Source organism: Colossoma macropomum, unplaced genomic scaffold (genome assembly GCF_904425465.1).
Source record: "Colossoma macropomum unplaced genomic scaffold, Colossoma_macropomum, whole genome shotgun sequence".
NCBI classification, from domain to species: Eukaryota; Metazoa; Chordata; class Actinopteri; order Characiformes; family Serrasalmidae; genus Colossoma; species Colossoma macropomum.
The window spans coordinates 1526981-1540778 of record NW_023494795.1 but is presented as its reverse complement, the minus strand read 5'-3'; the positions used below and the strand labels follow the sequence as shown (position 1 = coordinate 1540778).

The 13798-nt window shown below is 38.6% G+C and overlaps 1 protein-coding gene across 6 annotated transcripts in view; it reads left to right on the top strand.

Moving 5' to 3' along the window:
* The first annotated feature begins 974 nt into the window (after window positions 1-974).
* Window positions 975-13798, top strand: part of pum2 (pumilio RNA-binding family member 2) — a 39353-nt gene continuing 26529 nt past the window's right edge. For 5 of the 6 annotated variants that reach the window (XM_036581156.1, XM_036581157.1, XM_036581160.1 and 2 more), the window contains exons 1-2: window positions 975-1119; window positions 2856-3222. In XM_036581156.1, coding sequence (XP_036437049.1) covers window positions 2869-3222 — 354 coding nt within the window. In that variant the 5' untranslated portion in view covers window positions 975-1119; window positions 2856-2868. Of the gene's footprint in view, window positions 1120-1244; window positions 1429-2855; window positions 3223-13798 lie in introns of those variants that run through there. The other variant, XM_036581161.1, reaches the window with a different exon arrangement.

The following is a 13798-nucleotide window of genomic DNA, read 5'->3' as shown; positions in this document are numbered from 1 at the left end:
GAATTGTAACTGGTAAATGATAATAGCAACATTCTATCACAGGATTTGCTGTCTGTATATTTGTTCACATAATTGGTTTGAAATAATTGTTTTCATAAGTGTGAGCTTAGTGCCTCCTTTACTGGAACAACAACACCCCACATAATCCTACGTCTGAACAGTGGGCCGTGCAAGAGTAGAGCACAGACATGATAATCTAATAATGAAAGGGTCGTACAGATGCTCTTCTGGATATTTGTCTGTACTGAATATGAGTTTTGCTACAGGCACCGTCACCTACTACGGCCACTTTTTTTGGACATTCATAATGACTTAAAGTTACACGGCACTGAATGTTACATGTGGAGCCAAATTATCCTAAACAGACTAAATGTTCTATGCATTTCTTAAAATAGCAAATCTAATAGCATCCTGTGATGAAGTGGAAGTGAGCTCAGTATTTGTAAAATAAAGCATAATGATACCGGATCTGGCTACCAGTGCTCAGTGACTGGGCCATGCTAACAAGCTATCAAGTAATAACATATCATTTATAATCTCCTCCTAATCATCACAACCACTACAACCATCATCGTCATCATCGTTAACATTATTTTCAACGCTACTTTACCAATTCTTGCATTTCCTCATGTGCACCAGCTCATTGTCCCGAACTATTTACTGAGTATAGATGACAAATGACGTCTAAGTGGATAATTCAGGTGAAGACAGATTACAGTGATGCATCAAATGTTTATTCCAATCAGTTGCTTTTTTTTTACACTCAAAGTCCTTCGTCACTGCCAAACAGGCTGATCAAAAATTTAATGACTACATTAAACGTACCAAAATCAAACTGTATCAAACCACAGGACTATGGGTTTATGGGCAATGACTAAAAGCGTTAAGTGTATCAAAATAAAAATATTTTAAAGAGCGTCGCAGGGCTGCTTCAGATTTTATTGCGCAGGTCTGCACGATGCAGCCTACAGATCTACAGAGGGCTCCAATAGTCCAAACTCCTGTTTCACGTTCAAGCCCAAAGCATTAAAAACACCGACCTCCACGGAAACAAAACAATATACACTGCAGCGCCTAATATAACACACACACATCGGCTTTCAGTACTGTAGACAGCGCGTAAGTACATCCAATGTTTACTTAATTGCGGAGTTATAAATATGTAATTTAAACGGGGATTGTTGCCGTGGTCGCTGAATGTTTCCCTCTTTTGTCTGGTGGGTAAGGCCCCTCTGTTTAGAACTTGGAGGGGGGCCATGTTGTTAGTAAGTGCCTAGTGACCCAGCAGCGACGGTGTTTTGTTAACGTTCATCGCGCTGGTTTTAGGGATGCGCTTTGTTTCTCGGCGTACGAACAATTACTGTTTAATGGTGCACAGACTGCTGTAAAGTACGATATCAGGGTTCATTTACTCGTCAACTTTGAAAGGTAAGAGGCCTGAGATATTTTCGCTACCAACACAAAGCGCTGCTATCTGGGCTAACGCTAACGCTAGCTGTCTGAGCGAGTTGTGGGAGTAGCTAACTAAGAAACTGTCATTATGAAAGAGCTCCTCGTCCAAGAACGATTGCTTCATATTTTGTGCAAAAGGTGTTTCTTTCTCAAGGTGTTGCTCCATTTGCGCACTGTACGTTAGCAAACCAGGCTAAACATGTTTGTGAGGAGAGCCAGTTTGCCTTGCAGTGCTAGACAGCTCACTCGCCAGCTAGCTTAGCTAAGTCATGGTCGAAACCAAGCTAAATGGTCCGCTAGCGTTAGCTGACCAAGCTACTATTTACTAAGCTACACCTCGTTATATTCCGCCAGTCAGTACGAAACCAAAGGGAACCTAAGCGTGGACAAAACTGTAGAGCTGGCTTTGTCCTGTCCGGGCGTGTTTTTAATGATTCCTTCCCGTTGCACTGCGTGTTTATCTGGCTGTCAGAGCCGCTAATGCCGTCCATTTTGCTAATATCAGAGCAACATTAGTAGCCAGCTAGCTAACTTAGCCAACAAACAGCTTTGGTTTAGCTTGGTTATTTGTCTAACTGTGTCCAGCTATCTAGCACGGTAGGAGGTTGCTAACCATTTCAGTCAGTTATTACATGTTGTGTCGTTTCTAATTTTCCTCCTGTACTGGATATTTTGGGTCGTTAGCGAGCGAACCAGCAGTGACAAACCTGGCTAATCTTACGGTAGCTAGCTGACGTTTGCTAACATGAACTACCCATATGTAGTTGTCGAAATTCCCAGATGAGTTACTATTTATAACACCAGATAACATTCCTCTACATATCAGTCAATTACTACACAACCTTCATCGGGTTGGTTCTAGTTAAACCACGATAGTGCAGTGTGTGTTCATTAAAGGTGAATTGAACCTGTTGTGATTTGAGTAACATTAGCAATGGTGGGGCAGTTTGTTATCCAGCTAACGTTAGATTTCAAGTCTAGTTCAGAAAGCAGAGGAGATGACTATTGTGAACTCCGGGGAAAACTAATGTTGCCATTTAATACATCATCAGAAGTTTTGGAGATTTTGGGCAAAGTACACTTAATAATCATTTTACTTTTCAATTGCTAAACACCACCTTGACTGCTAAGCAAATTAGAGCACTTGTAGCTATGATTGTTCTGATATCAGAAAGGAAATGGGGCACAAAGTGTATTATTGTAAGTATTGGAATATTTCTCTAATAATGTGAAATATTCAAACTGTGATGCATATCAGGAAAATGGTCCATATTTCTTTGGACAAGAATCTTTTTTGATAATTTGAGTGAGATCACTTGAATTTCCTTCATTTAGTCTACAGGATTGAGGTTGGTGTTATTGAAGTAGCCTTACATTTATTCAGATTTCACTGCTACCCCCAGGTTTCCTCGTGGAATGAGCATTCCATGCAGCATCCTAGGTATGAATGACGTGGCCTGGCAGGAGACACGAGGGGGGATGCTGCACACAAACGGTGCACCAGAGACTGGAGGTGTCAGAGTTCATGCAGGGAATTCCCTTGCCACAGTTGGGGGAGCGGGACAGGGCCCCGGGGGAGCACACCCTCTATCGGGCATGGATCGGGGAGCTAACCCAAACCCTGGCACCCCACAGCCTCCTCTCAGTGGTCGCTCCCAAGATGATGCCACTGTGGGTTATTTCTTTCAGAGGCAGCCTGGGGAACAGTTAGGAGGCTGCGCTCCAAACAAACATCGCTGGCCCACTGGTGATGGGAGTCACGTTGACCAGGTATTATTTCACTGCCTTCAATTACCACTGTGATTTTTGCCAAGTGCTACACTTGGTGATATGCTAAAAAAGGAGTTACAGGATTCAATGTTAATGTGATAGATGTCAAGAATTTTAATGTCTGTTGCTTTTAATCATGATAATGTGTCTGAAATACAAGCAGGCAGTGGAGACTGCAGGCAGTATAGAAAGAATTAACTCTTCTTAGTATTTGTTTTCTGCAGTTTTCCTTTGGGATCAATAAAGTTCTATCTATCTATCTCTCTATCTTGTTAATGTAAGTGGGTGTTCAAAAAGGGTTTATGAAGGATGAAGTCATCCTCAGGCATCTATGCAAAGCTTTTGGATTGGGTCCCTTTAATCCATGACACACACATTCACAAAAGTAGTCCAGTGGACCTGACATAATATTGCAAAATCCTCATGGAGCCAATTTAATCTGAATATAATTGTAGAACATATAAAATAAATACAGACAACATGCGTGGATTGGGTATCTTTGGATTATAAATCATTGGAGGTTTAAGGTTGTAGTATTAGCATATGTGAAGCAGCCTACATGCTACCGGAGAACTCACACCCAACACAGCTTCACATCAGTGCTTTGGGCATTTTTAAAATTGACTTCAGCAGTTATACATCGGATGAAAAGTACCGCAGTAGCACAGTGGCTGATAACATTTGAGCATAAAATCCCAAGCCTGTCCGCAGTAATAACTAAAACAATAATAATAGTAATTATAAATATTATATTAGATGAAATTCATATAACGATAGCAGACATTTCTGATACCATGAAAGAATTAACTCATATGTGCCTTTGGTTATGGTGTGTACTCAGCTGATGGTGATGTTTACCTCAGATGAATCCAAAGCTGATTTTCTTCCCATTTGTTTATTTAAATGATAGCGTATATTATTAACATTGTCATCTTCAATTTTAAAAAGTAACGGAGAACAGCTGCATACAGATGATTTTTGATGAGTCAGAAGCAGCAAAATACCTGATGTACACTGCAAGAGTGTAATAGTTAAAGCATATTAACTAAGGAATAGGAATACTTTTCCAAAAATTGTGCATGTCTAAATCACATAATTGCTTTAAAAGAGAAAGTGTTCCTAGGTAATGCTGTTTGAGCATAAACAGTTTCATAGAAGTGTTTTAACAAATATGTGAATAAAGTTGGAACTGTACCACTAGTATAAGAAACTGACACTGATCAAATTAAGAAGATAAATACCAAGAGACATAGTTTTAATTAAACACTAAGTTAAAGAGAGACGTTTTAAATGTTTATTAAAAGTGAGCTCTGAGCTTGACTGTCTAATAAAAGGTGAACTGAGTTCCACATTTTAGAAACAGAATAACTGAATGAGTCTCTCCACGTTTTCTGTATTTTACGGAAGGTGTTTGCAGATCTAAGATCATGTGCTGGAACATAAACACACAGACACTCTGTGATGTAAGCGGAGCTTTAAGGTCATTTAGAGCTTTAAAAACTAGTAGCAGAGCTTTAAACTCTATCCTGAACGATTCAGACAGTCAGTGCAGCTCTTTTAAAGCAGGACCGATCTGATCTCTCTGTGTTGTTTTTGTTAGGATGCTGATGTATTTTGTACGAGTTGTAAAGGATGTATTGTTTTCTTAGGAAGTTCAGTAAGAAGATCATTACAGTGATCAACTCTGCTGTAACAAATGCATGAACTAGTTTCTCTGTGTCGCTCTGAGAGAGAAAAGGCTGAACTTTAGTGATTTTCTCAAATGATAAAAAGCTGCTTTAGTGACTTTGTTTACATGCAGATACAACAGAGCTCAGAGTCAAAGATCAGACCCAGGTTTCCACTGCAGGTTTGGTATATGAAGCTAAAGAACCAAGTTTCTCATAAAGCACCTTTTTCAATTCAATGGTTATGATGTAAACTAAATCTTTCAGAGTGGTTTGGTGGGACATTGTTCCCACCTTGTGGTAGTTGTAACGGTTAGAGCAAATGGAAATTGGTGGTGTCAACAATAAACTACTTACTACTCTGCTTACCAGTTTATGAGGTGGGATAGTGAGGCAGATTTGATTTCGCAGCCCACTTTAGACAGTCGGTAAGCAAACAGAATTTTCTTAGTTCGTTTTGCCAAGCTACCGCTGTGAAAGAAGGCAATGAATTGTGTTTTTTGGCCTTCAGAAAAGCCCCCCCCCCCAGGTTAGCTAACTGCAAATTAATTAGTTGCCACACATAAGAAGTTGGATTTACTCGTCATTGCATTCCAGCTGGAACATCTGACTAATTTCTGACAAAAAAAAAAAAAAATCTTAAGGTCATGGTCTGCTGAGTTCAGCTTGAGAAGTTCATAATTTCTTTAGACAAAATATTTTAACACTTTCAATAAGACAAAATAAACTATTTAATGCACAGTATTTTATTACATATTTATTTGCACAAATTAAGATTCCTAAATGGTGTCATCACATTGACAGTAATGCTGTGCATTACTGTTCCAGGTGCCAGTATTTGAATACTAACATCACTATTCATTTCGCTGCATGGAAAGTCATAGAGAAAATGTACAGGCTGATAAGTTTTAACAGGGTTTTAAAGTGGGACTGTTTTGCTCATGTTTATGATACTTTGCTATAGTTGCTACTTTGTCTTGGGGTATTAACCAAGGCCCTTTTAGGGGTCTAAGCACTCAGTGCTGGTACCCTATTCTGTATCCAGTCCATTTTTCTCTACTTTTGTTGTTATTATTATTTTGATTGTCCACAAAAACAAATTGTGTAGACCAGGTTGTGTGGCTGGCGAACATAAAACTTGCTCAACAGGTAGCATTCGCTCCCAGTACTCAGGTGAGCTAGATGAGCCTGATTGGTCTGAAGGGGATACTACAGTGCAGGGTAATGCGTTTGGCCCTATGACTCCTACACTGTAAGGACTAGAGGCAGAATCTTCCTGCTGATTGGCTCAGTTCACTCTAAACTGAAATGTGGGCATTTAGCTTTGCTCACTTTGAATGAGGTGTTAAACCTACTTCTCCTAGGTTTTTCGTCTATCCCTCAAAAAACATCTGTCAAAATATTTCTAGAAGCCTGTAATTCTCAGTAATTCTCAAAAGTAGATTTTTCCTTTTTTAAACAATAAAGCTGCCACATACCAGTTTTATTTGGATAACTTCGTAAGTTATGTCAGAAATTGAACTGCTTATTAAGTATTCGGCCTTATTTGTTAAAAGTCTGTTGCTTGTTGTACTTTGGTCAAAAGGTCATCTGACAAAAACTTGACAGGCATAATCTTTGAAGGCAGACATCAATGAACATAACAAGAAGCAAGTTTTTAAAAATCTAACTTTCATTTATCACCTGTCTTTGGAAAAGCCCTTTGCTGAAGCATAAGGCCTCATTGGGCTTATTTGTGCTCGGATCCTGGAATCGCTGCTTTGTGGCTGTGGCTTATTTATTTTTCTTCTTTTCCATGTTTAACAGCGTGTTTGTTTATTTAGGCTAATATGCACGTCCTTTATTGAAAGTTTTTTTTTGTATTATTAAGTGAACAGCTGTATAAAAACTGCCTTTGTTTGATTAGAAATTGATAGTGCTATGAGAAATTGATAGTGCTATTTAAGTTCTCTTAAAGGTATCTTGATGGTCATTAAGTCTTCCATTAAAATAATAAAATCATTGAAGAGCAGGTATAAAAACTAAGCAGCATGGACTATAAATAGGAGCGGTATTGCAGAAAGATCCTAGCTTGGTTTAGTTTAGTCACCATTACAAATTCAGTTAGGATTGAATTTTGGACAATAGCTGTGACAAAATAACATTTAATTAGTTAATTATCTCATTTCCATACAGGAAGAGTTTTACAGAACCACACTTGCTTCCCGACATTTCATAAGTATGGTTCTAACTTTTGGATGGTTCTGCAAAAAATCTTCATTTACACAGTTTTCCACTTACCCAGATGTAGTTGTACTCAAGACATGTTTGGTGTTTGAATTTAGCTTTTTTAGGTTAGCACAGGAGCTTCCAGGCAAAGTTTGCTAACAAACAGTAGAAGTCAGTAGTCACCCAAATGGTTTCTCTAAATACACACCCAAAACATTGCTCAAGCCACACAGTCACATTCAGACCTTCATTAAGGTTGTGCAGTCTTGTCTGCATGGTTTAGGGCGCAGAATGTTTTACTGTAAACTACAAATATAAACAGAACTGTGTGTAGCCGAGTGCTGTGAGCAGCTACATTCAACAATAGGTGTTGTGTTGAGAGTTGACTGCCTGTTGCATGAGTGTTACAGAATACGTCACAGTTTCTGTTGTTTATTTTTATAAATATCTGTTAAATGAACTTTCTAGCAGGATGTGTTTGCTTAATAATAGAAACAACAGAAATCATGAATAAAATTTAGCGTCTGTGTGTCTGTGTGAGGTACCTGCACATAGAGGGGAGCCTGATCCTGCAGGGGAGGTGGGAGGATAAGTGGAGCTGATAAAATGGACAATAAGCGTAGAAACAAGGAGGTGGTTTCAAAGTTATGACTGATCAGCGTGTGTGTGTGTGTGTGTGTAAGACCAAAGTGAAAATGCCTCTGTTTTGTTCTCTTTTCCAACTTCAAACTTCTTTTTAACTTTCATTTGCCTTGTTTTTTTTCCCTCAAAATTCTGCTCTTTATTTCCAGATTTAAATGGAAAGAATCACAAGTTAATGTGGTCTTTTTGGAGTTTTGGACGCTATGCTTACAAAAAAATTACTCTCAACTTTTACACCACATAATTCTACTCGGTCAAACAGAGTAAAGTAGGCATAGACAGACTTTGGTAGGAAATGTGGACTCTCTTCCTCCATTTAGCTGGACTACCTGTCATCTGGTTTGCCTGACCAATACTGGCCACGCAGTTGTTTGGTATATTTAACCAGAGCCAAGGACTCTCCACTCAGACAGCCCAACTTCGTGCCCCCCTACAACCAGCAAATTGCAAGCTGGCAAAGCGGCGGAACACGTAGCCAACCGTTACATAGATGACCATTACAGCGTTGCGTGGCTCCAGATATCACACAATCACGAAACTCTAATTTATAAACATTGCCATTTAATCATTCTGTCAGAGAGAAAAGTAATGAAAATTTTCGTGTAGGTGGTCATTTTCTCTGGTTGGACTGAATAAGCCCAAGGAAACTGGCTGATTCTACTCAGGAGAGTCCAAAGATTGCAGTGGTGGCTATTGTTTCATGCAAGTTTCATACCACTGTAAATTTGGATTTCAGTGGCAAAACAGAGACCAATAATCATTTTTGTTCCCTATTCATCTTTATTCCTAAGATTTTTTTTTTTAAAATAATGCATCAAAAATGGCAAAATTAGCCTAGCAGTGAAATAGCTCCCACAACTGCCCTCACAGGTGTGGATGGCCTGGGGGTTTAATACATTACTGGATTTAGGAAATTCTGAATCGCTTTGTGCAACGTTCTACTTATACATGGGTTTTTATTAGATGGTTGCCAAATGACTTTTGATATTTCCAAAGGATTTTGTGGGGAGTGCATAGACATTAGAAAGATGACTTAAAATGCCTTAGAAAAAAAAGCTCTTTGGCATCATCGGATTCGGCACAGACACACACAGATCTTTACACAACCATTTTAAAACACTTTTAGGTGAATGAGAGAGTTTGAAATTATACTTTCTTTGATCTTCTGCTGCTCTACTACAGTAATTCTTACTTGGACAAAAAATCTTGTGAATGTTAGGTTTATAACTTTATGATTGTAGTCAAAGGGATTTAAGAACAGTAACCTTTTTATTTGAGATGACTTACATTTTAATCTGTAAAAAACAGCGGTGCTGGAGAGTTAGAGTATTAGCAGAGCACACAGATCAAATATTTGATTGTGATTGCATACTTAAATTCTGATCCTCTTCAGAAAAATTTATTATTATTATTATTATTATTATCTTCCAAAAACCGTGAGCTCTACCTTCATCGTTTTTGTCTGTTTTTTGCAGCCAACTTTTTAAAGGGGTTAACATTTCAACTGTAAATATCAAAGCTGTGTCAGTGATGCTAAAATTATGTGACTTACTGATCATTAACTAAAGTCAGATTTGGAAAAATAGATAAATGAAGCTAAAAGCTATAAAAACTCTCACTTCTCTGCCTGATCAGGACTGTGTATGTGTTTCAGACTACAAGGTGATCATAACCATGGTGACGTAAACTCCTTAACAGCAGACTTTTAAAATAGTTTTTAAAGCTTTTATTTTCTGGCAAGGTCCGACTTCGAATTGATGTCAGACATTCAATTACAGAGATGATTAATTCAACCAGGAGTGACTGTTTCCTTCTTCGCTAGCTTCTTATTGAGATTTTTTCATTAAAAGCTGAAATGCTCTGCTCTGTAATAATAAAATATACCAGCCTTGCTTCAAATGTGAACAACATCTTTCCGGACTATAAAAACATCAGGTCAGTTCCGCCTCTGCAGCGCCCCCTCTGGTTCAACTCAACTATAGGAGCAGATGACGTGTCTTTGTACCAAAGTACGATGACAGGTCACAGTATTCAGATCAGTCAAACAGCGTTACCGCCCCCTGATGACGCCCTACTCGCGCCTCACCCATAAGTACGAAAGCACAGGAGCCGAGGGTGAGGAGAGAACCACCCTCATGCGCTGAGCTAAACACCCCCAGCACCTCCTCACAAGGCTGTGATACGCCAGCTGTCTGTACCAATTGTAAATAAACCAGTTAATCTGTGTTTAGTTTGTAATAAAGATGTTGGACCAAACAGAAATCAACTGCAAGCAACACTGGAACTACAGAAAGCCAAACGGTTCAGGAAAGGTTAACATTAAAAGGCTAACTGTGTCAACCTTTTGTCTGTACAGCCTTTCTCAAACTTTTTTCCCCACTTTCCGTAGTTCCAGTGCTGCTTGCCGTTGATTTCTGTTCAGTGGGTGACGCCCAAGGGTTCGGTTTATACAGGGGAATGTGAATTTGAGAGGGAACTAAATCAGATGCAACACCGGTAGGTGCTGTTAACAGCTTGCAGAACGTGAGGATTTTGGGCCACTGCAGCAAACCCTGACTGACCGGTGATGCAGTCTGCGACCTTGATGTCAAACTGAATGAAACGTAGACAGAGTTCAAAGAAATCCATTTTATTCATTTTGAATTCAGGGCATCTAAGAAATCAGGTCTCAGGTTATGTCGAATACGGACCTGCTGAACAGATGATTAGCTGTCGGGGTTTTAGGGATGTTCTACTGTTCTGAGCATTTTTCAAAGTCATTCCAGGGGTGGAGTCAGCTGAAAATATTAGGGTGTATTTACTCTTTAACTCCTGTACCGTTTTAGATGGAACAGAACATTTTAATAAATAGCGAAGAGGAAGTAAACCAGCTTCAGTCTTGTGTAACCAAAGTGGTAAATGTGTTTGTGACTAATGAAAGAAGGAATTAGTCCAAACATCCACACAGTGTTATGATTTGACAGAATTTAGCACTGAGGCTAGATGGCCAAGTAAAACAAATTTTGTTTCTCTCCTTTCTTGGCATACTGTGAGAACATGTATGTAGAACAGTGACATGCTAAAATCCGACTCATGCATAAACGCTGTGATGGTCGCAGTTAACTAGCCAGGAAAGCTTTGGCCAAACTTGAGTATAATACTAACGAAGTTTTGTCAGTTTTCCATGAAGCAAGACTCTCAAAGTATGTTGTCTTGATATTGTCTCACTACGTTGCTTCTGTAATATGGAGGTTTTGTCATGAAATATCATTTTTGCTGTACATAATATGTAAGATTGACTTAGCTCACAGTCTTGCGTGTTGTGAAATTTAAGCTAACGTTATTGCATGTTTTTGAACAGCTAACTGAAAGCAGCCTGTGATACATCTTTGTATTTTGTGTGCAGAGAAATATGTTTGAAATGTCTTTTTTCTGGTTTTGGGTAAATCAGTGCTAAAATAGTTAGCCTCTAGGCAGTAGCTCACATTATAGCATGTTAAAGTGGAATAGCTATTTGTAATATAATATTAAAGGTGCAACAATTATTCAACTCCGTTGACTAAAATCGATGACCAAATTAGTTGGCAACTAATTGAGTAGTTGTTTAGTTGGTGATCATCACGCGTTTAGGAATGTTTTGACGTTACTGCTTACTGAGGAGTTACAACAGCGCAATGGCAGCTTCAAGAACAAAAAGTGTGGAAGCATTTCAGGCTGAACTGAGGAAGAAAAAAGGCCGACCTTAGCTGGGCGTGTCCTCCATGTTGGAACATCTGAAGAGGAAACGTCGGCTCACCGGTTGAAGAATCGATATCTTGGTAAGATAGCCGTGCTAGCTAGTTAGCTAATGTTAATGTTAAAAGCCTTGTTATGAGTTGTAACAATTTCTCTTTCATAATACATGTTCTCTGAAATCGTTAATAGGGTTGAAACAGAGAAGCAAGTAAAGTGAATATGGACTGTCCAAAAAATGACTCCGTTTTACTTATTTCTCAGTTGAAATTCATTCACTGCCATACTATGTCCTAAAATGACAAATGCTGAGTAGCAGTCGTCAAGAATCGGAAGTGTAACTGAATACAATAAAAGCTTTTAATTATTTTACTTGCAAGCACTCCATAAAATACCTTTATTTCATACGCTTATGGTTACGCATGGAACTGTCTTAAAGTGGCATAATACTTTTTTTAATTTAAATAGTTCCTCTTTTTTTCTTGGGTAACTATAGAATTCGAAAAATGCCTTAATTTAGCCTTTCCATGGTTTGAGCGCGTGGCTACATTGGAATGTTTAACGCAAAATACAAAGCAAAGTAATTTGCATTGTATGGAGCTTTTATTTACTTGCTTACCATCAATGAGATCATGCCGATTTCTTCTAGTGCCTCTACCGGATTTTCAGTGTTATGATATGATATGATAGCAGCTCCTGGGTTGAAACACTGACATTTGAAGCTTATAACAGAAATTGAAGTAGCATATTGTTTACTATGAATGTAGCGGTTTGGATGTTAACCCCTTCAATAAAGTTGTAAATTTAACTTGTCTCAGAATGTTGTTCAGATGTTTCCTTCGGAAGCGTCATTGAGAAGCAAATCCAAACACGCTTTCAGTAAAAAACAAACAACAAATAGCGTGAACTGGCATGGAAAATTCAGACTTATGTCTCATTTAAATGCCTCGACAGCATCTGGTACATGATTGGCTAATCACTGTACACAACAAGTGCTCATCTGTCAGAGTCTGAATAGCTCGTCACGTAAATGGTGCAGCTGCTGGTGTAACTGCTGCACCATTTAAGGAGAAATAGGGAAAACTGGAATAAGCGCGGATAGGAAGCCAAATTCAGCCGTATGCCTGACTGAAACAGTAGTTAACAAGTCTGCGACTCGCATGTCTGTAGTTACAGGTGGTGCGTTACAAAAAAATCGACCAGAGGGGACACCGAAAAACTGTGAGCTGAACCGGAATCTAAACCTCTTTCTGCAAGTGGCTACGAAGATGAAAATCCAGTTTGCTTCCAGTTTATTTTGTAAATCATACATTTCTACCTAAATATATTCCATCAACGTTCTTGAAGAAAAAAATGCATACATCTACTGAGGGGCCTCCTCCAAAACAGACGGAAGCTGCGTTTTATGAGTGCAGTGAAAAGGGATTTAATGCAGAAATATTTTGAATTTTCCTGTAAATTATAAAACATATTTTCTGTATATATTTGTGTGTGTGTGTGTGGAGCAACATATGCTTTTTTTAGGAACATTCATGCTTTAACATGGTGGTGCCTAGAAACATTCGTCACACAGTGGGTGCCAGACTGACCTGCCGGTCTTCATTGAAATGTGTGGCGCATTATGAACTGCAAAATAAAGCTGTGAAGTTTGCGCAGAACTGGATCAGCTGGTGTCCTCATTCACTGAACATGTTTTAAGTGCTGTTAAAAGGAAAGGTGATGTAACTCGGGGGTAAATGTGCTGCCCCCTGCTTTATGAAATTTGTTGCAGGCAACGTATTTGGAATCAGCATATATTTACAATAAACAATAAAGATCATAAGGTAGAACCTCAAATATAATGTTTTTGTACAGTTTTCCATTTAATACAGGTCAGACAGAATTTACATGTCACTGCTTCCAGTAATTGAGTTTGTGAATTGCGATGTTATTGAATTCCAATGGCTACTGTGGCTAGTTTTGTATTACCATTTGTTAAAACTGCTGTTTTTATTGTCTGCGAGGTTGAAAGTGATTTATTGCTTTCCAGGCCTGTTTTATGCTACTCATTTGCAATGAAATGAGTGGGATAATACATTTATGCCCAGAACAGGTGTGAAAGATGGATCAGAATTTTATACTGTAGGTTTGTTTAAAAAAAATAAATAATAAAAAAAAATTAAAAAATCAGTACCAGTGGCTGTGTAGTGTAGACTAGGGGTTCTCAACCCTTTCCACCCCAACGCCCACCTGTTTATAACTATAAAGCATAGCAGCCCACAGAAAAACTAAAATCAACTTAATTTTTAATAATTTTTTTTTTAATTGCTCACACTGAAAACCTGTTAATTAGCGCCTGAAAAAAGATC